This window comes from Myxocyprinus asiaticus, chromosome 12 (assembly GCF_019703515.2).
Source record: "Myxocyprinus asiaticus isolate MX2 ecotype Aquarium Trade chromosome 12, UBuf_Myxa_2, whole genome shotgun sequence".
In the NCBI taxonomy this organism is placed as follows: domain Eukaryota; kingdom Metazoa; phylum Chordata; class Actinopteri; order Cypriniformes; family Catostomidae; genus Myxocyprinus; species Myxocyprinus asiaticus.
Window position 1 is genome coordinate 47,031,468 of NC_059355.1, and position 24,801 is coordinate 47,056,268.

Consider the following 24,801-nt stretch of genomic DNA (forward strand, 5'->3'; position numbering starts at 1 on the left):
TCATTTGATCCACCATCTAGACCAGCTTGGAGCAGCTTATGACCAGCTAGAAACCACGTTAACCCAGCTGGCACTCTAAAACTGATTTTCACTATAATTTTAAGCAGGCTTAGCATAAAATAACTGAAAAAGTGTGAAAGAATTGAATGTTATTACAGATCTAAACACACAATTAAGGCGTTTTGAAGCAAAAGTGTTGGGTGAGAGTTTGTGCGCAACCTGTTCACTGTGTTAATACAGAAGCATTCTAGCTAAAACGAGAAAATATAGAATTAGAACGACCAGTAACTCTTTCAAGTGAGTCATTGCTGTTTCTCCTTTAAGGTTTTCCTTCAGGTAGTGTCAAACCGTTGGCTCCACTGAACGCAAAGGGTCAAAAAGTAGTCCCTCCAGGCCATTCTCCAGTCCCCATCCACTCCCTGAGTAACTTAACTGCAGATACCACAGCACAAATTGGCAGGAAAGCCAAGCAGAGCAAACACACTCCCAGAATACACAATGTTGCCACTAGGGTTGGTGCAACCCGTTAGCCAATCCACAATGGCAAATGTACTATAAAGGATTCTGGCTAGCAGGGCGTAAAAGTAGTGGTGCATATGAACAGGTGTGGAGGACATGAGGTCCACAAAAGTTTGGATGCTGTTGAACACGTGTATGTTGATATTGAAGGCTGTGAGGGAGTGTTGAGTAGAGGGGTCCAATATAGAATGGAGATGAATAAGATGAATTCGGTTAATGAAACGGAGACCAGCACTGAATGGAGAAACCACTGCAGACCGAGGGCAGTGTTAAGAGAGGGAGAGAAATGAGGGACTCGTGCTCAGTGCTGACACTTAGTGTTAGAAAGGACTTTGTTAAACACTTTTACAAGCCTCTGTTCTTTTGTACAGGGGAAGGTGCAGAGCTTATAGAGCGCAACAGTCTGGTTCTGGAAGTATTTCTGCGCTACAAATAAAAGTCTAAATTCTTGTGACAAGTAATGGTCAACGTTCTGCAAAACAGAAAACGAAAAAACATTCAATTCAGGTTGTCATCTCATTTATTTATCTTATGTACAAAAATGAGACTCATATTATACAAACTTTACAAGTCAATTCAGACTATTTTGGAAAAAGTAAATCAGAATCGAAATCAACACATTCTTCACATTTCTTAAGGACTTTGTACATATGTACACATTCTTATACAATCATATTTCTCATCTTCACCAACAGTGAGTTTTTAAGTCAAAATAAATACATGGCACTCCTCAAAGCACAAAAGGCCACAACATCCAGACATGACAGAGAATTTGTTATTCAATCTCTGTGAAGCGTGCAAACATGGCTTTCCTTACGGCGTCCTTGTACGTGTCTGAAGCGGAGAGGTTGTAGCTGCTTCCTTTAGTGCCCAAACCGGCTCCTTTCATTCTTAACTGGGCCTGCAGAAAAAAAGACAAGCCAATCTTTAAATAACATCATACAGCATTGCAGGGCCAAAAATTCATTTTCTGCGCCACCTGCTGATGAGTTGAGAAACTGTTTGTCTCCGTAACAGAAGGAAATATGTAGCTGTTTTTCAATTGCATATCTGTAGCGCCACTTTGTCTGGGTGAAACAACAACTCTCACAAAAACGAGACATCTTGTGTTCCTCAAATGTTTGGTTTTAGTGGAAAAAACATGTTTTTTCCTACTTTGAAAAGTGCAATAGAACGGCATTTAAAAGTTAGACTTCCAACTCGAAACCTACAACTTGATATAGAGCAATTTCGATGTGAGGCTGGTGACGTCACACAAACATCAATGATAAACATTCAATTTCAAGCGAATAAAATAAATCATAAGTCAAAGTTCCAACATTACACGAAAATAAAAGCGGTTTACCAACGTTCGCAGAGACAGGTGTGTAAAACCTGATCCACTCAGATCAGGGAAGGTTAGAATATCAAACAATAGAATATTCTATTCTATAGAATATAATTATTTACACTGAAATTCCTACTTTTTTTTTTTTTTTTTGCAGGATCCAAAATTAGTAGTTGAAATAGTAGTAAAAAAAAGTAAAATTTTTACTACCAATTTTTTGGGGGGTTTATCATGTACTAACGACATCTCCTAAATAATCCTGGTTACGCAGGGGTTTAGGGTACCTCCACATTAATTTGGATAAATTTGGAAACGCATCTGTTTCTCTACATTTTGGCCTTCTGTCCAAATGGAGATGGTGTTTTTATCCAGCGAAACGCAGCTTTTCAAAAACACTCTCCCATGGATACATTTGAAAACGGCGTATTCGCATTTTAGTGAAGACTGGGAAAATGGAGATATTCAAAAACGATGATGTATTTGTTGTCATAGGACGCAGTCATGTGATCCAGTGAATCCAAAACAATCAAAGTGGCAGCCCATGTTGTGGCTGCATTGTTGTGCCTGCTATCTACTTTAATAGTGTTGTTAAAGTTAAATTTAGTTTGTACAACTTACACACTGCATTCCTTTAAAGGCGACGGGAAGTTTACTTGTATTTTCTGTCCACTGGCTAAACATGGGAACGATTGTGTTTCAGACCATGCTTCGTAAGACCTATTTTTTTTTTTTTTTTTTTACGCACAGTATGGTTTCAGTGTGGATAAGCAGCTTTTGGAAAACATCTGAAAAAGGCAGTGTGGATGTAGAGTCTTTCAAAAAGAAAACGCTACTTTTGAATTTATCTGGATTAAAGTGGACATAGTCTTAGATGTGTCGTACCTCGATAGGTGTTGTGATGCCCTGCTGGTTTCTGCCCAGCCCCTTCCCTTCTTTCCAGCCCATGGCCTGAAGCATCTTATTGCCGATGTTATCGCTGTTCAGTCCGTCTTTTGTGGGCTGTTCGTAATTTCTACAAAATCCAAAAGAGCAAAATGGGCATAAACACAATATTGAGATTTTTGTTTCTTTCAGTACTTATACTGTTACAGTAAACATTTCTAAAGAACAAAACAAACATTATTGCTTTAAAACAAGCAGTTCATGTACTTACACTACTGGTGTTGGCAGGGCAAATTTCCTTTTCTTGGGCGCTGGGGGTTCAGGGATCCCATATTTCTCTCTTCTCTCAGCTGCTCGATCTCTGTACTTCATCTGTTTATTATGGGGAACAAGAACGTAAAGTCAGTACCTTGACTTCTAAAGAATATCCTTTAAAACGCAAAGTGTGACTACATTTCTTTTTTTTTAATATCAAATGACTCCACACCTCTGTCTCTTTCCTCTCCAACTCCTCCAGTTCAGCTTCACTCAGTTTGGCTCTTCTGAGGACCTCCAAGTTTTGCTGGTTATCACAAACATGCAAAATGTAAAGAAGATTTCTATATTTTCGGAATAAACTGCAAGTAAAACTCGCTCCCACAATCCTACGTTCTTGTGGGTGGTTGCCAGGGTGTTGCTTTGCAGTTGCTAGGGTGTTTGCTTTGAAAAGAGACTATGTTCAAGTCTATGAAAAACTGATATGGATCAAGTCCCTCCAAAGAAAGTCTAGGAGATTTTATCATCTTTCAGGCAAAAATCTTAAATCTGTTTGCTTAGAAAAGTAATAGCACACCTCTCCTCAAAAAGGGTGCACGACTGTAGGCTTTATCAATGCGAATGGGATGAATTACATGCCGAAGTTTAATACTTGGGGTTAGAGGTGTGCTCCAATCCCTCACTCTCGGTCTGAGCAAACACCACTTCAATTACCTTATGCAGATCTGAGAGCTGTTGGTGGCGAATCAGAGCTTCTTTATTAGGGAACTGTCTCCTGCACAGCAGACACGCCAGCTTCTTCCAGTCGGTCAGCTTGTCCTCTCTGTCATCACCCTCTGCAGACTCCTCTGGTTCACTGTCACCACTGTAAGCTGCCACCAACCCCACCTGCAGCACAGGACATTAGGTTACACAAGGCCCAACATTGCCCAGGAATCAGTCAACCAGGCTGCCATCTAATTTACATACTATCTAGTATGTAAGATGTGAATTAGTGCATCGAAAATATACAAAATGGTAGCAAAATCTTTTCAGTGAATTTACGCATATTCAAGTCATGCATTTCACTAAATAGTAATGCTTGCATGCAAGCAGAATGTGACAAAAAGGTGTGGTATCAAAACACAATTTTATGAAGGGGTCATACATCTCAATACTGGCAAACTCAGGTATGCATTTTCCCATCACCAGCAAAGTACAGACTTTTAGTGCAAGGTAAAGTATGCAAATTGGGATGTAGCTTCTATTGACCTTTGAAGAGGGGTTTTCTTCTTCTGTAGCTTTAGATGCCTCTGTTACAAGTCTCTCCAGTGCCCCTGTCTGTACACATGCCAAGAAAACGTATATATAGAAACGACATAAAATCACCAAGTAGCATAACATCAAATTGCATTAAAGAGAATCGGATGGGTCGTTAGTAATACCTTCTTCTCAAATAGTGTGAAGCCAGCATCAGCTGCTGCCGCCTCTCTCCTCTCCTCCTGACTGATGGGCTGGAAGCTGCTCTTGAAGTTCTCCTTCTGTTTGTTCAGACTTTTGGCCCAGCGCTCCATGTCCTTTGCAATCTGACACATAGAACAAGATGCAATCTAGAGGTCTGATTCTGAACAATAGGCTGAGAATTTTAAGAATCTCCCATAGATTATTTGCGAACTGTAAGATGCATATTACACACAAAAATGGCAACAGTTTTTTTAAAGCAATATAATCTTATATGAATGGCTGTCTTCACAAAAGTTTCAGAAGGCAAGGTTCCTAGTTTCTCAGCAAACAGTAGTGTTTACAAGTTCCTAAACTGTTCCAATGTGCATTTCCAATGAACATCTAGTCTGGCCGGCTCTGCCAAAGAATGTTAAGTTAATGGCACTTGATGCTTTCAACATTTTTAGATGCATTTAGTAGCGAGTAAACAAGATATCTTTGAGCACACCAGCATATTCTTGTTTGCTATCCGGTGTACCCTCTTCTAAATGTCACATTCAAAAATGAACTTTGGTTAGTCATTTTACAGTCCTACAGTCTTGACGAAGTAGGCGGTTTTTTCGCCTAGAATAAACTGCAGTGTGGACCTGACTTTCTTCTCATAGTCAAAATTATAATTTAAATGAACTTGGAGTTTTATTACCTGCTGAGCGGTTTTACTCTTGGGTTTCTCTTTCTTCTCTTTGCTGTCTTTCTGAGTAGATGTAGAGGCGTTTTGAGCTGTGCTGCTGGTGTCAGCCGCGGGTACATATGCTTGCTTCTCTCCGTCCCAGTAAAGATACTGCTGCGTCTGTGAGTTGTAGTAGTACTACACACAACATTTAGAAAAAAATGTCACTGATTTGATTGATTACACTAATTAGTGTACAAATGTTTCCAATAAAACCCTAAAAAAGACAGCTGGTGTCATCACACTGGCCTGCAAACTAGTTTTACTTTACAGGAGTAGAGGTAGACAGATATATCGGTTTTACTGATTAATCAGTCCTGATAGTTGCTTTTGGAACTATCAGTTATCTGCAAAAATCTATGACGATAATTGCTGATTTTACTTTTATTTTTATTATTCCCCTGTTTCTCTATGGCTGGCACTAGAGGATTCAACAATTAGAACGGTTTGGTTCTACAGTATACTAGTAACAGCGGCCTATAGAGAAATAAAAAAAATAAATAAAAAAATAAAACAAATCACTGACATCTCGTGTGGATTCGCTGTATCTAAATCGGTCATCATTGGCAACACTTATCCATATTTTTATCCTCAATTCAATGCACATTTTGTTATTTTGATTATATAATCAAGTGTTCTAAATTGAAGCGAGGGCATGCAGAGAAAAAATTTGGCAATATACAAACATGCCCCATCAGCACATACAATGCATCTCTAACTTCTCATCTTGTGAATAATTATATACATCATCTGGTGAATATATAGGCTATATAAAGCCTGGTTTGGTAAAAAGTCCTACTTAACTATAGAGTACTGTAACTGAGCCAAGTCTCTGTCACTTCACAATAAGAGTCACCTGTGTGTTTAGAACTTGTTTATAGTTAAAAGTGGCGCAGTATTGGGGGCCTGGGTAGCTCAGCAAGTAAAGACGCTGACTACCACACCTGGAGTCGTAAGTTCGAATCCAGGGTGTGCCAAGTGACTCCAGTAAGGCTTCCTAAGCAACCAACTGGCCTGGTTGCTAGGGTGGGTAGTGTCACGTTGGGTTAACCTCCTCGTGGTCACTGTAATGTGGTTCTCGCTCTCGATGGGGCATGTGGTGCATTGTGCGTGGATGCCGCGGAGAATAGCGTGGCTCTCCACACGCGCCACGTCTCTGCGGTAATGCGCTCAACAAGCCACATGATAAGATGCGTGGATTGACAGTCTCAGATGCAGAGGCAACTGAGATTTTTTCTCCGCCACCTGGATTGAGGCGAGTCACTACGCCACCACGAGGACTTAGAGTGCATTGGGAATTGAGCATTCCAAATTGGGAAGAAAAAAAAAGAACAAAAGTGCCGCAGTATTTTTGGTTATGATTGGGATTCAGTATCGGCAAATCCACTATCGGTCAACCTCTATACAGAAGTACTCAATGAGCAATATCTACCTAATTAAATATTTTAGAGCGCAAAACTAGACAAATCCATATTAACAAGAATTTGTTACTTTTTTAAGACCTGCTAATCACAATTTCTACATTCACACAAGAAAACGCCATCAAATTATGGTAGTGGAAGTAAACATACTTGTGTGTTTGGGTCGTAGTACAGTCCGGTACTTGGGTCATAATAATACCCAGAAGACTCATCGTACTGGTAAGATGACGTGTCTGGAACATCTAGATGAGGAAAAAGGCAAATGAATCAGAGAAGAGTTCTAAGGATCAACTTGCATCATACCATGTTCTAACTGGATAGTTTGGATTTAGTGATCTGCTCTTACTGGCTTGGGTTTCTTGAGAGGTAGCCGTTGTTGAGGTGGTTGCCGTAGCTGCAGAGGTTGCCGGGGCAGAAATGGTGGCAGCAGCGGTGAGAGGCTGGGCTTTGCCTTCAATCTGCATAGCTTGTAACGTCTGCCAATTAAATGCATTGTAATGACATCAGAATGATAATTTGAATGATGAATAAACAATAATTAACTTTACAACTAAGACTTAATGACACGTACCTGAGTGGCTGGCTGGCTGATGATATGCGGCTGATAGACCTGAGCACCCTGAGAAATCACCACTCCTGTAGCAGTGGGCAGAACCTTCACTCCTGGAGCAGCTGTCAATCAACACAATCCAAAACTTAACAGCAGATCAACTTGGCATCTCAAAATGAAGCAAATTTTCCATGCCATTCTTAAGCTAACTGTCCATATAGGCCAGAGTTTCCAACGATTTTGCCAACTGAACCCCCCTTTTCACATTGAGGCCTAAATTTACCTGAATTTACCCTTCTTGAAACGTTACCTCCAAGTATGCCGTTCGCCTGGGAAGGGTCCACAGCTCCAGGCTGTTGTTGATAGTATTGGTACTCCTAAAGAACGAGTAACCTAGCTCATTTCAGCACCTCAAAAATCATCGAGATAACACAAACAAATGCATTTAAAATGTTTACGGCAACAAATGCAGTCTGCTGACCTGTGAAAAGGGCATATATCCCTCTTGTAGATAGCTGTATTCTGATGCAGGCTCCACACTCTGCTGAGGCTGTAAACAAAACTTTAATCAATTAAACTGGCCATGCATGGATAATTTTTATTTACACTGAGACACGGATACACAATGTTGTTTATACCTGACTAGAGGACCACTGGGCAGCTGCGATAGCCGTGCTGGCGACTGAGAAGGCGCTGACACGGTTCCCATCTGGCAACAACAAATCCCTAATAACAAACAAGTGTACCATTACTAAAGACGCACACTGAATAATTAATCACGCTATAATACATGGGGGGGGGGCAAAAAACCAAAACAAACATTAATGACAGAAGACTAAGGCAAACAACACAAAGCTATGAGCTGCAAACTAATAAGATGTACGTACTTGCGAGCGCTCTTGGCGTAGTCGACACCAATGGTCTTCCCATCAAGTTTGAGAGGCGGCTGTAAGCCCTGCAGGATGGTAAGGAGCTGCGATGCTTCCTGTGAAACCACAAACATCATCAGTATGTGCTGGACATACACAGAACAGTCACAGTTTACAAGCTTGTTTAATGTTATTGAGGTTGCTTAGAACTTCGACAAGCATTGGTTACCCTTAAAAGAATAGTCAAAGATTCCTTATTTATTTTAGAGGATCTTATCAACCAAAGCAATTTGTATACACTAATCACTTTAAGGAAAGTTCACCTAAAATGAAAATCGGAACAAAAGTTTGTTCCAGTGTATGACTTTTTTCCATGGAACACAAAAGGACATATTTAGCATAATGTCCAAACTGCTCTTTTCTGTACAATGAAAGTGGATGGGGACCAGGGACAGCTGAAGTTGGAGTAGGAAAATGTTACAATGGCTACACCTACCAAAGGAGAGGCCAGCTGGACGAATGCAAACCCTCTGTTCTGTCCGGTCTGTTTGTCTTTAATGAGGCGGATGTTGCCAGGTGAAAGGTTGGCATAAGGGGAAAGTGCAGCCAGGATGGCTTCAACAGTGGAGTGAGGGGCGATGTTTCTCAAAATGATGGCTGTCAAGATGCGCAAAAATAAGCCAACATCAACGCCAAAAACATGTATACGGAATGTACAATATATTGATAACCATATCTGTATCAGCCAATATTAGTTTAGAAATGATCAGTATCGGTCTAAACTGACAAACACTGAAAGTCAAAAACATCAGGCCAAGCTGAAAAAATAATGAATGGTTATACTACTTTTCTATTTTAATTATAGTGTTAACACCAAAGTTCACTTGTAAAATTCTAGATCAAATCAACACAAAAGCAATCCAAATCAGCCAGAAGTTTCATATTGGTGCATCCTGTTTTCAAAAAATCATCCTTACTGTCGCCATAATAATCTCCACTGGGTTGAGTATCTGTGCCTCCAGTGGTGCTGCTGGACTCAGAATCTGATGACAAACACAAAGAACAAAGCACAGTGAGTTTCTTTAAAAACAGATCTGTAAAACAGCCCCATAAAGGCTTTAAACAGTTTAAAATATTATTTGCAACAAATAAAGATGTATGACATATATATATTACTAATATAAGACCCTACTAAGACCCTGATTTTATATATATATATATATATATATATATATAAAATCAGGGTCTGTTTTTCTTTTCACGTTCAATTTTACATCACAAGCATATAAACCTCTGAATCGAAGTCAAGATATCGGTTATCCCCATAAAACAATTATCGGCTAACAAATGGCCAATGTTTCTATTTCATTGCTTCTCTAGGTAGAACGTAAAGAAACCATCCGTTATTATCAGTCAAATATTCTGTATCGGTGCATCTCTATCTGTATGTCTAGCCTTAATTCAAAACATTGTTGGTTATAATCAGCCAAAGACTGCATATCAGTGCATCTCTAGTCAGAACTTCAACAGTTATTGGCCAAAGTTTCTATATCTGTGCATCTCTTGCCGTGACAAAAACAATTATGTGATGTATACAAAAGTTTCTATATCGGTGCTTCTCAAGCCATAACATTAAAACAATTATCGGTTATTATCGGCCAACATTTCTATACCTTTGCATTTCAAGTCAGAAATTTACAACAATCATCGGCCAAAGTTTCTTTTACCATGACAAAAACAATTTTGTGAAATCTGCAAAAGTTCCTGTAGCAACACTTCTCAAGCCATAACATTAAAACAATTATCGGTTATAATTGGCAAAAGTTTCTATATCTGTGCATCTCTTGCCATGACAAAAACAATTAGGTGATGTATACAAAAGTTTCTATATCGGTGCTTCTCAAGCCATAACATTAAAACAATTATTGTTTATTATCGGTCAACGTTTCTATATCGGTTCAACTCTAGCTTCAATCTTGCTAACCTAGAAAAATGTTTCAAGCTGATCCCTGATAAATAAAAGTTGGCTTTGCTCCATGCACATGGTGTGTTTGACTGGACCATCCAGATGGGTGCAGACAGCGGCTTTCTGATCGAAGAGCTACTTACCCGCTTTAGCTGCGCCACACCTGAAGCACTTCAGCCTCCTCCGGAAATTGTACAGGCCACACTGCAAGCAACCGGTCATAGCGTTTTAATTGACACCTCTACTATTGGGCACCAGGTAACAAGCACACTACAGTGGCTTGAATACTTACCATGATAGACACCCAACAAGTAGACCATTTCAAAATTTAAAATGTAACTGCCTAAAAATCATGTCAACACAATTGACAGACTACATATGTAACTTGTACTTTAACTTGTACTTCCAAACCTAATATTGCTGTGTGATATAGTTGGTCTAGGGAGTTTTTTTTTTGTTGTTGACAAAATTTGTAGTATTTCAGATGCAAGTTGTCACTTCTACTATAAAATGACCACCTAGAACCTTGTTTTAAAACTGTAATGTAACTATTTTAAAAATAAACTGGTACTTATGTTCAGCTAAATAGCCAATGAACAGTTTCAAACATCTGGGAAGCACAAGTAACTTACTGAGTTGCACAACCAGTCCTCAAACTTGTGACGGTTGTTGCTGTAGTGCATGGCAACAGTCCTGCCTTGAATTGTCAGCATTTTCTGAAAGAGGAAGACAGGGTTTGGTTATTTCTTTTCTTACGCAGGTTTGAGCTCAGCCCAAGAACAACCACATTAGCCACCAAGGATTAGGGTGAGGGTAGCCCGGGAGGGTTAAACATGTAAGAGTGTGTGAGATGTGTGTTTGTGGTGTTTGGGACCCGAGTGTCCGGATGGGCCCGGAACAGTGTGTAAAAAAATAGTCCTTTCTTAATGGGGGGGGTGGGGGGGGGGGGGGTGACTTTAAGGCATTCAAGATGAAGCTTATGCTTACCACACAATAAAAGTGGCATCTCTGCACAAAAGAACCATTTTCTTTTACTATTTAAAACATCTAAGATATTTTATGGCTGAGGTCGTGGAAATGGGTCGGTTAAATATAACACCAGACGCAATACCTAAAACTACAACTATTAGCTTTGAACAACTGACAGAAACCTAATAGCACTAGAAAACATACTTCAAAGTTTAGTGAATTTTCTGAGCATGATGATTACATTGTCACAAAACCTGTGGCTTAATTCCCATTTCAGTCAGTCACTGATTCAAGTTCTGATAAGGTAATTAACATGCCTTAAGGGAAATGCCAGTGTATCCATTAAATGGCACTTCTATGTTTTGGTCACACCTTGCCTTCAAAAACAGGGGCTCTTGTCCAAAACTGTCCATTTAGTCTGCTGGGGCAGCAACTTTTGTCTTTTTATATTTTATTTGCATTATTCCCCAGAGCAAAAGCTAGACTTGGTGATTAGGAAGCAACCTGATTGGTCTCCATCCATCGGGTAGCATCTTGCAAGTGATAAAACTCCACGAAGGCGAAACCTCGGCTTATACCTAGAGAGGCATTCAGATATACAGACGGGAGGCGTGTTAGTTTAAATGGATCAGTGGTACAATATTCAAACTCTGTCACAAACTACTTCGGGACCCCCCTTGACCCAGAGAGGCCAAAGAGAGGTACGGGGGGTTGCCTGGAAACTTTTACCATAGCAACAGAACCTAGTAACATTCTACCTACGTTGAAAAAGATAGGTTGTTCCAACAATAAAAACAAAGAAACTGTCAAAAAGCAAAACTAATTAAATCTAAACAAGGCAATGATCTTTACAAGCAGTACAAAATTAGATGTTTCTATCTGACTTAATTGGATAAAAATGTTTATCCTCATTTAAAATGTCATAATGAAGCAGCTACATGATTGCAATGCTAGGTTCATGTAACTTCAATTGGCACAAACATAATTGTGCCAACTTTGTGCCACAAAAAAAAAAAAAAAAAAAAAAAAAAAAAAAAAAAACTTACCTCCAAACTTGCATCTAAATTTTCAACAAAACTCTTTAAACTGTTCTAGCTGTTAACGTGTTGCTATGGCAAAAGGTGTTTGTGCAGAAGCAGGTTGGCCCAGTGGACACAGGTTTGTTTGTTTGGGAGAGGTAGGACCCGCGGTACATCAGTCTCACCTGTCCTCTTTTTCATCAGCCGCACATCCATCGGCTTTGGCCCATCCAGCTGGTCAATTGCAGCTCGAATCTGCAGATTTCAAATGGGAAGTAAAATTAAGAAAGAAACGAGCATCGAGATTAGAGATCCACCAATGTAAATGTCAGAATAAAACATACAAACTGATAAATTAGCCTTTAGATTTGAATAACTAAATTCATTACTAACTTCTGAATGTAAACGGCCTGCTTTATGGGACTAATATTGTGCATAATCAATAAGTTACTTATTGGCAAAATTCACTTTTATTGGCAGTCTTCTTTCCAAGGCTCTTCACTTAATGCAACTAATGCAAGCTCATCACAGTTTTGTTTAGAAGTAGACCGATATATCGCCTTTATCGATAAATTGGTGCAGACAATTGCTTTCTGGAACTATTGATATCTGCAAAAATCAATGCTGATGGTTGCTGATTTTTGGCTTGCTTCTACAGTACATTGTAACAGCGGCCTACAGTGGTGAAATAAAAATCAATGACACCTTGTGTGGATTTGCTGTATCCAAATCAGTCATCATTGACAACATTCATTTATATTTTTTGGCTCGTAAGCATATACATTGTGTCTCCAATTTCATTTATTGTAAATGATAATAAAACGTATTGCTCATTAAACCTTATCTGATGATGAATATTAGAGGTTGACTGATAGTGGATTTGGCTGATAACAGATCATTCAGCCGGTAGTTTTTAAAATGGATTTATAGAATGTTAAAACATTTTTCAGTCTTGTCTTACTATGATTGGCACAGACATACAAGTCTACAAGAGTGTAAATGCCAGATGCACTTTATTGTTCAACCAAAATTCCAATAATAACCAGAAAAAGAAAAAAAATCCTAATTATAACAAGAAAAAAAAATTCCGTTTTGGTGCATAGCATGGGACTAGTAACTGTAAACAAGCCCAAAACACACAAAGGGCTCTTATTTTGAAAGAACAGAGATTTGTCTCCATTGCAATGCTATATAGTTTAGTAGGCTATTTACCAAAATAAGCTTTTTATAGCCCATATATTCACCAAATGAAAGATTTTGTCTATATTCACCAGATGAGGTTTAATGAGAAATAAGGTTTATTATTATTCATAAGAAATTAAGTTGGAGACACGTGCTGACGGGGCATGTTTCGATGTAGTCGCATTTTTCTTTGCGTGCCCTTGCTTAATTTTAGAACACTTGATTATATAATCAAAACAACAAAATATGCATCAAAGTGAGGATTAAAACATGGATGAATATTGTCAATAATGAAAGATTTAGATACAGCAAATCTTCACATGATTGTTAATCACAAAAAAAAAAAACTATCTGCAACTATCGGCATAGATGTTTGCTGATAGTTACAAAAAGTAACTATTGCCACTGAATATCAGTCCACCTCCACTGAATATAAAAATATACATTACTGTGCAAAAGTCTTTAAGAGCACATAAGAGGTTTCACAAAAACATTTATCTTAAGATAGTTATTTATATCTTCAGCTTTAGTGTGTCAATAGGAAATATACATTTTAGACTCCCAAACATTACTTTTGCAAATAGAAAAGATTAGAATAGAAAAACAGGGAGCCCTGCAACAGATGTCATGGCCCCCACAAAGCACCCCACTGAACATTGAGTCAGTCTGGGGTTACATGAGGAGACGGAAGCAATTGAGACAGCCTAAATAGATAGAAGAACTGTGGAGAATTCTCCAAGAAGCTTGGAACATCCTATCTGCCAACAACCAAGAAAAACTGTGACCAGGTGTACCTAGGAGAATTGGTGCTGTTTTGAAGGCAAAGGTGGTCACACCGAATATTGATTTAGCTTTTTTTATGTTTACTGGACTTTGTATGACATTTAAGTGATAAATGAAAACTATTTATGGCATTACTCTTGAAGACACCCTTACTATGCAACATTTTTCACCAATGCCTAAAACTTTTGCACAGTACTGTATAAATAAAACATTCCTTAATCTGGTATATATATATATATATATATAGGCTATAAGAATAAATAATAAACCTTTTTCCTCATTAAACCTTATCTGGTGAATAAATAGACAAAATATTTCATCTGGTGAATATATGGGCTATAAAAAGCTTAATTTGGTAAATAGCCTACTAAACTATAGAGCATTGTACTGGAGCCAAGTCGCCGTCAATTCAAAATAAAAGTTATTGGGTGTGTTTCGGGCTTGTTTAAATTTTAAAGTGCCACAGTAAAAAAAAAAATCAAATTTCTTCTGGTTATTACAATAAACAATAAACTGCATCTAGGACTTTTTTTATTTGGGACTCTTGGGTTTGTGCCCGTCAGTCATAAAATCGTAACATTCCATAAATCACTTTTAAAAACTATCAGCCATTTAATCAGTAATCTGTTTTCCACCAATTTAGTTATCGGTTTTGGCAAAACCACTATCGGTCGACCTCTAGTTTTAGTCTAACTTAATCTGTAAACCAAATAAAACTATTAAAAGGTAAAATAATTATAAATTGGAAGTGCAAATATTGGTAATGTATATATATATATATATATATATATATATATATATATATATATATGTTAAGCTGACCTTCGGGCCTATCTCCCCTGTATTACAGTGATTTTACAACAGTAAAGAAGTGGTGTTAGGTACATCACAAAGCAGTGGCTTATTGCTTATATAAAACGTGGCAATATAAATAACAGCAATATAATAAAAAACACAAATGTTCAATAAATATTCAATAAAAATTAAATTCTGCCACTAAATAATTTAGCTCATCAGCCTACTTGTAGGCTGTTTACAGTTAGGCTAATGCTTCAAAAGTTGCTCATCCAATCAGAATTTACAACCAGAGCTATCTGTTTTACGTATGACTTTTAAAGGTTCTGGGGGAAAAACATAGAAGACTTACATCTCCCTCTGTTGTGTTCATGGGCAGACCTCTGAGCATGATGGTCTTGCTCTCCTTCTCATCAGCTGGATCTCCTCTGTAATCATGTTCAGAGTAATCGCCATCTGAATGATGTCCATCATCAGACCCATCACTGCTACGACGCTTCCTTCCTCGCTGTTTCGTAGGTAAGAAATGGTAAAATGAGCACTGTCTTTGTCAAAATATATAACTACTAAACATTAATCGAAGTAGTCCTCACTTCTGGACTGTCTCTACTCCAGTATCGATCACTTCTGTCTCTTTCACTATCATTGCGGTCGCTACGACGATCATCACTCCAGCGATGCGAATCATAACCACGGTCATCACGCTCACGGCGGTCTCTGCGGTCATCGTCGCGAGATTGCTGAGAGCCATACCTGCCGCTGCGCTCTGTGCGGCTAACCCTGGTTAAAGTAAAAAAATAAATAAAAAAAAACATTAAAACTCTACAATGGCAAATGTTCTTAATTACATTACTAGAATATCCACACTACAGAATTAAATATCTACAAATAACACTCACCGTTTATCAGCACCCATCTTTGTTTTCCAATAAAAGACCTGTAAAAATGTTGAGAACAATGTCAACCAGTTATACCTAGTTAACATGTCCACAAATTTAACAGTATAAGACCCCTTTATTGTATATTTTTTATTAAAGCATTTTTATTTATTTTTTACTTTTATGGAATTAACATCAAAAGATTCAAAACCTAAAAAGAATGCAATCCACAATCGCATGTGCACAAATATTATTAAAATGCACAAGCAGATAATTGGGATTCGTTTAGAGACGGACCGATAATCGGTTTGGCCGATGTTTTTAATCTATATTTACACTTTCCACTTAATCTATTATCGGTTCTTTAATATCAGGTTTACCTATAAAGTTAGACACAAAAGACTTTATAACTTAATTAAGTGAGCGGCATTTCACAAGTGTATATTGCAAATAAAACAAGTTAAATTAATTACTTGTAGACACAACATTACTTTGTGCACTGCACACTATTTCAGGTAGTTTTGTAAAGCAGTTCAACATCAGAGGTAAGATGATTATGTTGTTATTGTGCCTAAAAGCAGAAATAAAACAAAACAATTAATAATCGGTTATTCATACTGATTATCAGACACTTAAAGCTGCACTATGTTACTATGCTCTCTAGCGACATCTGTGGTTGAAATTTAAAATTGCAAGCAATTTGCGGAAGAACACTTTACATCCGTCGTGTTTGGACGCTGCTGCTCTGGTGGATGAATCTTATGATTTGAGGTTATTGTGTGCGATAATGACTGGAAGATATTCAGAGCCGGAGTCATAACGTGCTATTTTCATGTTGATATAATTATGTTATACAATTAAATATTTAAAAATTAAATATTACTTGCTTTGAAAATAAACAACAGTCTTACTTACATATTTTGAATGAAGTGTACACTTTTCTGACACTACACTCAAAGCACTTTTACATAGAGAACAGGGGACTCCACCAGTTATCAGCATATTTTAATATGATTATTCAAGTGTTTTATCGACTATTAATGTTTGTATTGTAATGTATTATTAATTTAAGGGGTGAAACTTGTGATCCTGCTGATTTGAGTTCAATGTAAGACTTCATTATTTTTACATTATTAATCTGGTCAACGAAATCAATGATGAAAACGTTTGTTGATTTAGTCAACGATAACGAAGACAAGAGGAAAAAAGGCGCATCATGAAGATTATTAAATTATTTAAAGCATACTGTTGACGAAAATATGACGATAAAAATTATTCTGCAAGATATTAACAGTGCAAGATATAAACATCTTGATAATCTGTAAACAGAAGATATTAAATATGGATTCATTTATCCCATTAATCCAGTATGTTAGGGATTTCTCCGCTTGAGCTGTGCGAGTTGAATGTGCTAACACTGGCAAAATTAACTGCTTTAAAACAGGGTAAACACCTCATTCAAATGCATCCTATTTATACACGAGATTCATCAATATATCCACAACATTTATGGAACAACATGCATCTGCACAACAAAACAAATTAATATGTGAACTTAAATGATGCGCTAGTCAGAATAATGGTCATTTGTGTTGCGTAACTTGCATTGTGAATACACGGTTTCCATAAGAAACAAGCTACACGCAATGTATCCTTTCAATGAAAATTAACAAATCTCTAAAGCATGAAAAATTCAGAATACAGGCTAACTCCTAAAAAGTAGCAAATACTTCAGTCTATTCATTATTTCAGGAGCTCAAGTTTTTCACAACAAGTACAGTATGTACATTTATACTGTATGTTTGATACATGTTTACATTTTCTAATGTTTATAAAAATGTTTTTCTAAATATATGATTAAAGTTTGGTCTGTTACAGTTTGACACCTTGTCCATTTTGCACGTCATCAAGTAAACGTTAATATTTTCGTTGACTAAACTTTTGTCATTTTTGTAAAACTGACTAAACTTAATGAATATACCATGACGAAACTGACTATTTTTAAAAGGACATTTTTGTCAAAAGACCAAAACTGTGACTAAAACGAAAAACTGAAAAAAATGACAAGGGCAGTTGATAAAGCAAGTGAAACTGTAGGCCTAAAAACACTAAACTAAAAACATAAAACGAGCAATAATTGGGATAAAATATACTTTATTAAATATGAAAATAATATGCACAAGAAGTCAATTTCAGAAGTCATACGTATTAGTAAACATGCACAGTTACTTCGCCTGACAACGGATCGCGATCGGTAAACACATGGGTAATGTTCGATTCATAAAAGCATTACCCCTACCAGACAACATACTGTATCCAATTCCAAGCATTATAGCAGGTAAACGACTTTGCCAAATGGATAACAGATAAACATTCTTCCAGACTGCAGTGATGCCATCCTGAACTGTGTGATTGTGACTGACTGATCTGAACAGCATCCTCAGCCAGAACACGTGACAGCCGGCACTTCTTTCCTGTGTTGACGGACATGACGTCATGACACAAAGAGGAACGACATAAGCCAGCGATTTCGTGCCAAATCCGACCCAACAGCTCAAAATACAAATTATTTTTATCCACGATATTCTCAGCGAGTCCACTGTATTTCGCTAGGTGGGCGTAATTTCCGGTTGGCTAGCGGAAGTGTGACTGGTTGGTGTTTTGTGTGTAGCCGGTCTCTGCTTGCTTGCATGTCATACGGTTAGATTCTTGCTTTTTAAATATTGTAAGATGTCTTTAAAATTTCCCGGACAATGTGTGCATTTAATGGTTATCCCAATGATCAAGCAAAACTAAAGTTTTTATCTAAAACAGCAATGTTATGATCAGAAACCACTCAAAACGCTTCTGTCCCAGATGCTGCTTCTTCCATCGGCTGCCTACAGAGGATTGACTTAGGAACATCTGTTTGAAAAAGCCTGGAATTATTTGTTTGTGTGCTCTTTTCACTTTATTTGCAAGAAATCAACAGGGGGATTACTTATATTATCCACCAGGTGTGTGTACATGTGCAGTACAGTTTGTTCATTTTTATTCAGCGTTGGCCTTTGTGAATGCTTCATGTGTTTTGAAATGCCATTATTACGGAGTATAAAAAGGAACAGTGTTTTTCCTGAACTGTCTGTGAGTAGTGATGATGTTTTCAACTTTTTTCATGCTGTGATGCTAAATAAATAATTCTACAGTGGAAGACCATAATTATTAGATGAGACATGTACGTAGCGAGATGTTTTATCACGTTTGAATTTAATTGTATTAAGATTTTCCTCTTTCCAGAATTTTTCCTGCCTGCAATTCACTTTCTTCTGAGTGTCTTTGCAGAATGTGCTTTTCTTCCCTTAAGGGGAAAAGGTGATTTGGAAAACAGTATGGACATTAATTCAGTATCAATTAAATTTATTTGTACAGTGCTTTTAATAATACATATTGTTTTATAGTTGCTTTACAGAGAACATTGAATTTGTGTGCACAAATTTATAATGTATGTCCAAATAAATGTTAATTTCAAAGTCAAAATCAAATCACTTTTATTGTCACACAACCATATACACAAGTGCAATAGTGTGTGATATTCTTGGATGCAGTTCCGAGCAACATAGCAGTCATGACAGTGATGAGACATATACCAATTTACAATAAACATCAGATTTACACAACACAATTTAAAATCTAATATACACATAATTACAACACAATATACAAATAATAACATACAATGTACATTATACAATACACACAATATAGAATACACATACAATAAAAATAGTATATATAGTATACATAAAATGTACAGTAGGTTGTATTGTACTGTAGTCAGTTGCCAGTGTGTTGTTAAGAGAGAATATCATTTATGACAGTCCGGTGAGAGATATAAGAGTAATAAAGTGCAGTGCTGATGTATTTTGATCGTGAGAGATCAATAGTTCAAAAGTCTGATTGCTTGGGGGAAGAAGCTGTCATGAAGTCGGCTGGTCCGGGTCCTGATGCTGCGATAACGCCTGCCTGATGGTAGCAGTGAGAGCAGCCCATGGTTCGGGTGGCTGGAGTCTCTGATGATCCTCCGAGCTTTTTTCACACAACACCTAGTATATATGTCCTGGAGGAAGGGAAGCTCATCTCCGATTATGTGTCTGGCAGATCGCACCACCCTTTACAGGGCTTTGCGGTTGTGGGCGGTGCTATTGCCGTACCAGGCAGAGGTGCAGGTGAGGATGTGGGGGCAGTGGTGGCTCAGCGGTTAAGGCTCTGGGTCACTGATCAGAAGGTCAGGGGTTCAAGCCCCAGTACTGCCAAGATGCCACTGTTGGGCCCTTGAGCAAGGCCCTTGACCCTATCTGCTAGGGGCCCCGCATCATGGCTGACCCTGCACTCTGAGCTTAGCTGGGATATGTGAAAAAAAAAAAAAAGAATTTCACTGTATGTGTGCAAATGTATAATGTGTGATAAATATAATTATAAATTATAAAATTAATTTTCAGGAAGAAGAGGCAATGATGAGCCTTCTTCAGTGTGGGCCTCAGGAACTTGAAGCTGCTGACTCTCTCCACTGGTGTTCCATTGATGAAGATGGGGCTGTGTTCTCTATCCCTTCTCCTGAAGTCAACCACAAGCTCCTTTGTTACTGACGTTGAGGGAAAGGTTGTGCTCCTGACACCAGTGTGTCAGAGTGTGCACCTCCTCTCTGTAGGCTGTTTCATCATTGTCAGTGATCAGACCTACCACCGTCATATCATCAGCAAACTTAATTATGGCATTGGAGCTATGTATTGCCACACAGTCATGTGTGTACAGGGAATACAGGAGTGGGCTGAGAACACAGCCCTGCGGGGCTCCAGTGTTGAGGGTCATTGATGAGGAGATGCTGCTGCCCATTCTAACTACCTGGTGTCTGCTTGACAGGAAGTCCAGGATCCAGCTGCACAGTGAGCTGTTTAAGCAAAGAGCCCAGAGTTTCTCATCTAGCTTGGAGGGCACTATGGTGTTGAATGCTGAGCTGTAGTCTACAAACAACATTCTCACATAAGTGTTCTTTTTTTCCAGGTGGGAGAGAGCAGTGTGTATTGTAGATGCAATGCCTCCATCACTGGACCCATTGCAGTTTGCTTACCGCAACAACTGCTCCACTGATGGAGGCAGCACAGAGCAGAAGTAATCTCTGATTAGTCTCTCAAAGCATTTGCTGATAATGGGGGTCAGAGCAACAGAATGCCAGTCATTTAAGCAAGTGATTTTGGATTGCTTTGGAACAGGCACAATGGTGGATGTTTTAAAGCATGTGGGGACTACAGACAAAGAGAAGGAAAGGTTGAAAATGTCCGTAAAAACACCAGCCAATTGGTTCGCGCACGCTCTGATGACACGGCCCGGAATGCCGTCTGGACCCGCGGCTTTGCGGATATTCACCCGTCGGAAGGATTGGGTTACATCTGCTACAGAGACGGAGAGTGAACTAACCTCTGTAGCTTCGGCCACGAGAGCTCTCTCCGCGAGGGCGGTGTTATTTCCCACAAAACAAGCATAAAAAGTATTTAGCTCATCCGGGAGAGAGACAGCGGTGTTCACGGAGGAGATTTTATTCCGGTTTGGGTAGATCCATATTTTTTTGCTTGGAACAACATCCTCTACGCACTCTCTGATGAAACACGTTACACTATCAGCGTAAAGCTCGATGTCGTCATCAGAAGCAGACCGGAACATCTCCCAGTCCGCGTGATCAAAACAGTCTTGTAGCGTAGAGTCTGATTGGTCCGACCAGCACTGGATCATTCGGAGGGTGGGTGCTTCCTGTTTCAGTTTCTGCCTGTAAGCAGGCAGAAGCAGAATGGAAGAGTGGTCCGATTTGCCAAATGGTGGGCGGGGGAGGAATTTGTAGCCATCCCGGAAGGGAGAGTAGCAATGGTCCAAAACCCGGTCCCCTCGTGTGTTAAAACTAATGTGTTGGTGGTATTTTGGTGCGACTGATTTGAGATTGGCTTTGTTAAAGTCCCCGGTCACAATGAACGCAGCCTCAGGGTGTGCGGTTTCCTGCTTGCTTATAATCCCGTACAGTTCCTTGAGTGTCTGGTCTGTGTCGGTTTGTGGCGGGATGTACACAGCTGTGATAATGACCGCTGTGAATTCCCTCGGTAGCCAGAATGGTCGACACAGAAACATGAGAAATTCCAGATCAGGAGAGTAGAAAGACTTGATAGAATGTACATTCCTCTGATCACACCAGGATATGTTGATCATAAAACATACACCACCACCTCTGCTTTTACCTGACAGGTCTTTCACTCTGTCCGCTCGGTGCACAGGGAACCCCGCGGGTTCAATGGCTGAGTCTGGAATCTCCGCAGACATCCAAGTTTCTGTAAGAAAAGAGATCCGCGCTCTCAGCTCGCTGAGCTTGTTGTCCAGAGACTGAACATTTGCCAGTAGAATACTGGGTAGCGGGGGTCAATGTGCGCGACGTCTTACTCTGATGAGAACGCCGGCTCTGTTTCCCCTTTTCCTTTTGCATTTCCGCGGCCAGGCTGCCCAGACAAAGGGCTCCGCTGGCGTGTTCGGAAACAGCGGGTCGGCATTGAGGAATCTGAAGTCCGGTTTACGGTGTGTAATTGCAGCACCAATGTACAAAAGTGTTTGTCTGTCATAGACAATAAGGCAGACAACATCCAAGACAAAAAAAAACATAAGAATTGTAAACAAAACAAACAAAACACTACAAAGTTGTGTCGGAGCTCGCAATGCAACAGCCATACTCGGGGCCATCTTGAGTCATGTATTGCATGTAGTTCTTTTTGCATGGTACAGTTTATTGTGTGGCTGCTAAGACGTCGTTATTTCCTACACAAGAACAATAAATTCAATCTATCAACCGGATCAATTGTTCAGTCAACACTAAAACATTTAATGTAGCTTATAGCATTTAGATACGAAGATTATGTAAACTAACAATTATAAAGCTAGACTGAGCTTACTACACATACATCTACCACAAAATAATTGTATTTTATCGTCTGAGTCCTGTAATACACGAGCATCCTGCTGTCTGGACCTCCCCTGTATCTGCAGTATGTACATAATCTCAGTACTCTTCAGGTTCTGGCTAGACTCAATATATGTTTTAAAAAATAAACAATTATCTACAATTCTCAAAACATGTCCAACTTTACAGCTGTGAAGGCACTAATAGGCTACATAGCTTTTCAGGCTAGTCTGCTCAGGTTCTTCCATCGATAGATAAAAACAAAACTCAAATTCTTATATTTGCGATATTTGGACATCATTCTGAAACCCATAATTATTAACATATAGGTGAGGGAAAACAATATCGCCTTGCTATAATTCCGTGATCATTTGTTCTCAAGTTTCTGTCATTTTTAATGCTGCGTTAGTACATAACGATTGTTTACGCTTAACCGGAAGTTCAGCCAACATCGCCCGCAAAGCATCATGGGACTCTGGAATATTGTGCATAGGTTTACCAATCGGGGTACGGGTCATTGTTTTGAACACTGATTGTTTATGTATTTAATCAAAAATGGCAATTAGTTCATTTTTAACCAAAAAAAAAAAATCTTACATAGTGCAGCTTTAAAAAATTGTTTAAAAAAAATCAGTATCGTATTGGTCGTTAAAAAAACAATATGGATCAATCTCTAGTTTAGTTATGAAACACGTTCTAACGATTGTGTACAAAATGTCACTTATATCAACATTACGAAGAACAGAAATGTGTACTTATAAGTTATCACATAGTTTGTTTATAATTATCGACAGCCATCATCCAGACTAGTACGATATTGGATCTTGGAAGCCGACAATATCAGGGCTTTTTTTTTTATTATTACTATTCAAACCGTTCAATTCAGTTTAAACATCTTCTGAATATGTAGTGTTTTGATGCCTGATTTCAACTGAAACAATGCAGATTTCATTATATCGGTTATGATTTGAAAACATGACCAACTAATTATTGACTTTCAGTATTGACCACAGTTATTATATTGGTGCAGTTCCATAAACGGAAATATGTGGACAACATTAAAACACCAACTTTTATGCACTTACATTGTGTATTTTTTAAGCGTGAGCTTCAGTCCTAGGATACTTTACTGAGTGTTGTCTTCAAACTCATTCTAAATTATTACAACTTACAAATTACAGGTTTTATGTCTTAGCATCGCAATATTTAGCTGAATAAGAATAAACTGCTGCAGTAATGGTACAATGTGGGAAGTACAATATAGTAATGACCGATCAAAATGGAGACTGTCGTCAGTTTCTCGTTTGGAAAAGACGCAAAACACCAAATTACACCGAGACAACAAAAACTCACCAGACTTATTCCAACGAGACGTTGAAATTAACTATTTGTCAAACACTGAGAAACGTATCGACTTCAAACGGATCCCTTCTCGGCAAAACTCAGACTCTGCTCGTCAGGTCATTCGATGTCATCGGCAGCTAAAATGTCTACAAGCTTCTCTTTCCCAGAATGCCTATAGATGTGATTACGTAAGGGTACTGTTGCATGACGGGAAATTTAGTTCTATCGGCCGTTTCGAAATTCCCCCATCACGCCGGCTGCTTCTATTTTTGCCTATTCCAAATTTGCATGTGTAACAGTGGGGTACTGGATAACTCATTACCTTAAACCCTATAAATATATGGCACTAAAGTGTGTATTTCAACGGTCACCATTTGGATAAAGTAGCCTAACAAACCAAACCAAAATGATAAGAAAACAAGATAAAGTCAAATAGATGGGCTAATTTCTTAGAACACTAATTTAAATACATTTAAAATATCTATTATTTTGACATTTGTTTCTTTACATCTCTTATATATATATATATATATATATATATATATATACACACACACACACACACACACACACACACACACACACACACAGTACAGTTGTGCTCAAAAGTTTGCATACCCTTGGAGAATTGGTAATATATGTACTATTTTTTAAAGAAAACACAAGTGAGCAGGCAAAACACATTTATTTTATTTCTTATGGGATTCATATTCAACTGTAGGTTATAACAGAATGGCACAATCATAAAACAAAACATGGCAACAAAGAAAAAAATGAAATTACCCCTGTACAAAAGTCTGCATACCCTTAGTTCTTAATACTGTGTATTGCCCCCTTTAGCATCAATGACAGTGTGCAGTCTTTTGTAATAGTTGTCTATGAGGCCCCAAATTCTTGCAGGTGGTATAACTGCCCATTCG

At 38.4% G+C, this 24,801-nt stretch overlaps 1 protein-coding gene across 2 annotated transcripts; it reads right to left on the bottom strand.

Annotated features, from left to right (window-relative positions):
- Positions 1-1,021: 1,021 nt before the first annotated feature.
- LOC127448954 (RNA-binding protein 5-like) lies at positions 1,022-24,045 on the bottom strand. 2 transcript variants are annotated; one of them, XM_051711952.1, is made up of 25 exons: positions 23,891-24,045; positions 15,589-15,626; positions 15,283-15,469; positions 15,042-15,197; positions 12,115-12,184; positions 11,415-11,488; positions 10,574-10,657; positions 10,085-10,145; positions 8,953-9,018; positions 8,472-8,632; positions 7,994-8,091; positions 7,745-7,832; positions 7,588-7,656; positions 7,417-7,483; positions 7,128-7,228; positions 6,903-7,032; positions 6,707-6,798; positions 5,109-5,273; positions 4,408-4,548; positions 4,235-4,303; positions 3,698-3,871; positions 3,216-3,290; positions 3,000-3,100; positions 2,729-2,858; positions 1,022-1,420 (listed from the first exon to the last, which is right to left on the bottom strand). In XM_051711952.1, the coding sequence occupies exons 2-25, from the start codon at positions 15,603-15,605 to the stop codon at positions 1,295-1,297; spliced, it is 2,502 nt and encodes an 833-aa protein (XP_051567912.1). In that variant the 5' UTR covers positions 15,606-15,626; positions 23,891-24,045; the 3' UTR covers positions 1,022-1,294. The 2 variants fall into 2 exon arrangements, with proteins under 2 accessions (XP_051567912.1, XP_051567911.1); XM_051711951.1 differs by having other exon boundaries at positions 7,390-7,483.
- Between the last annotated feature and the right edge of the window lie 756 nt (positions 24,046-24,801).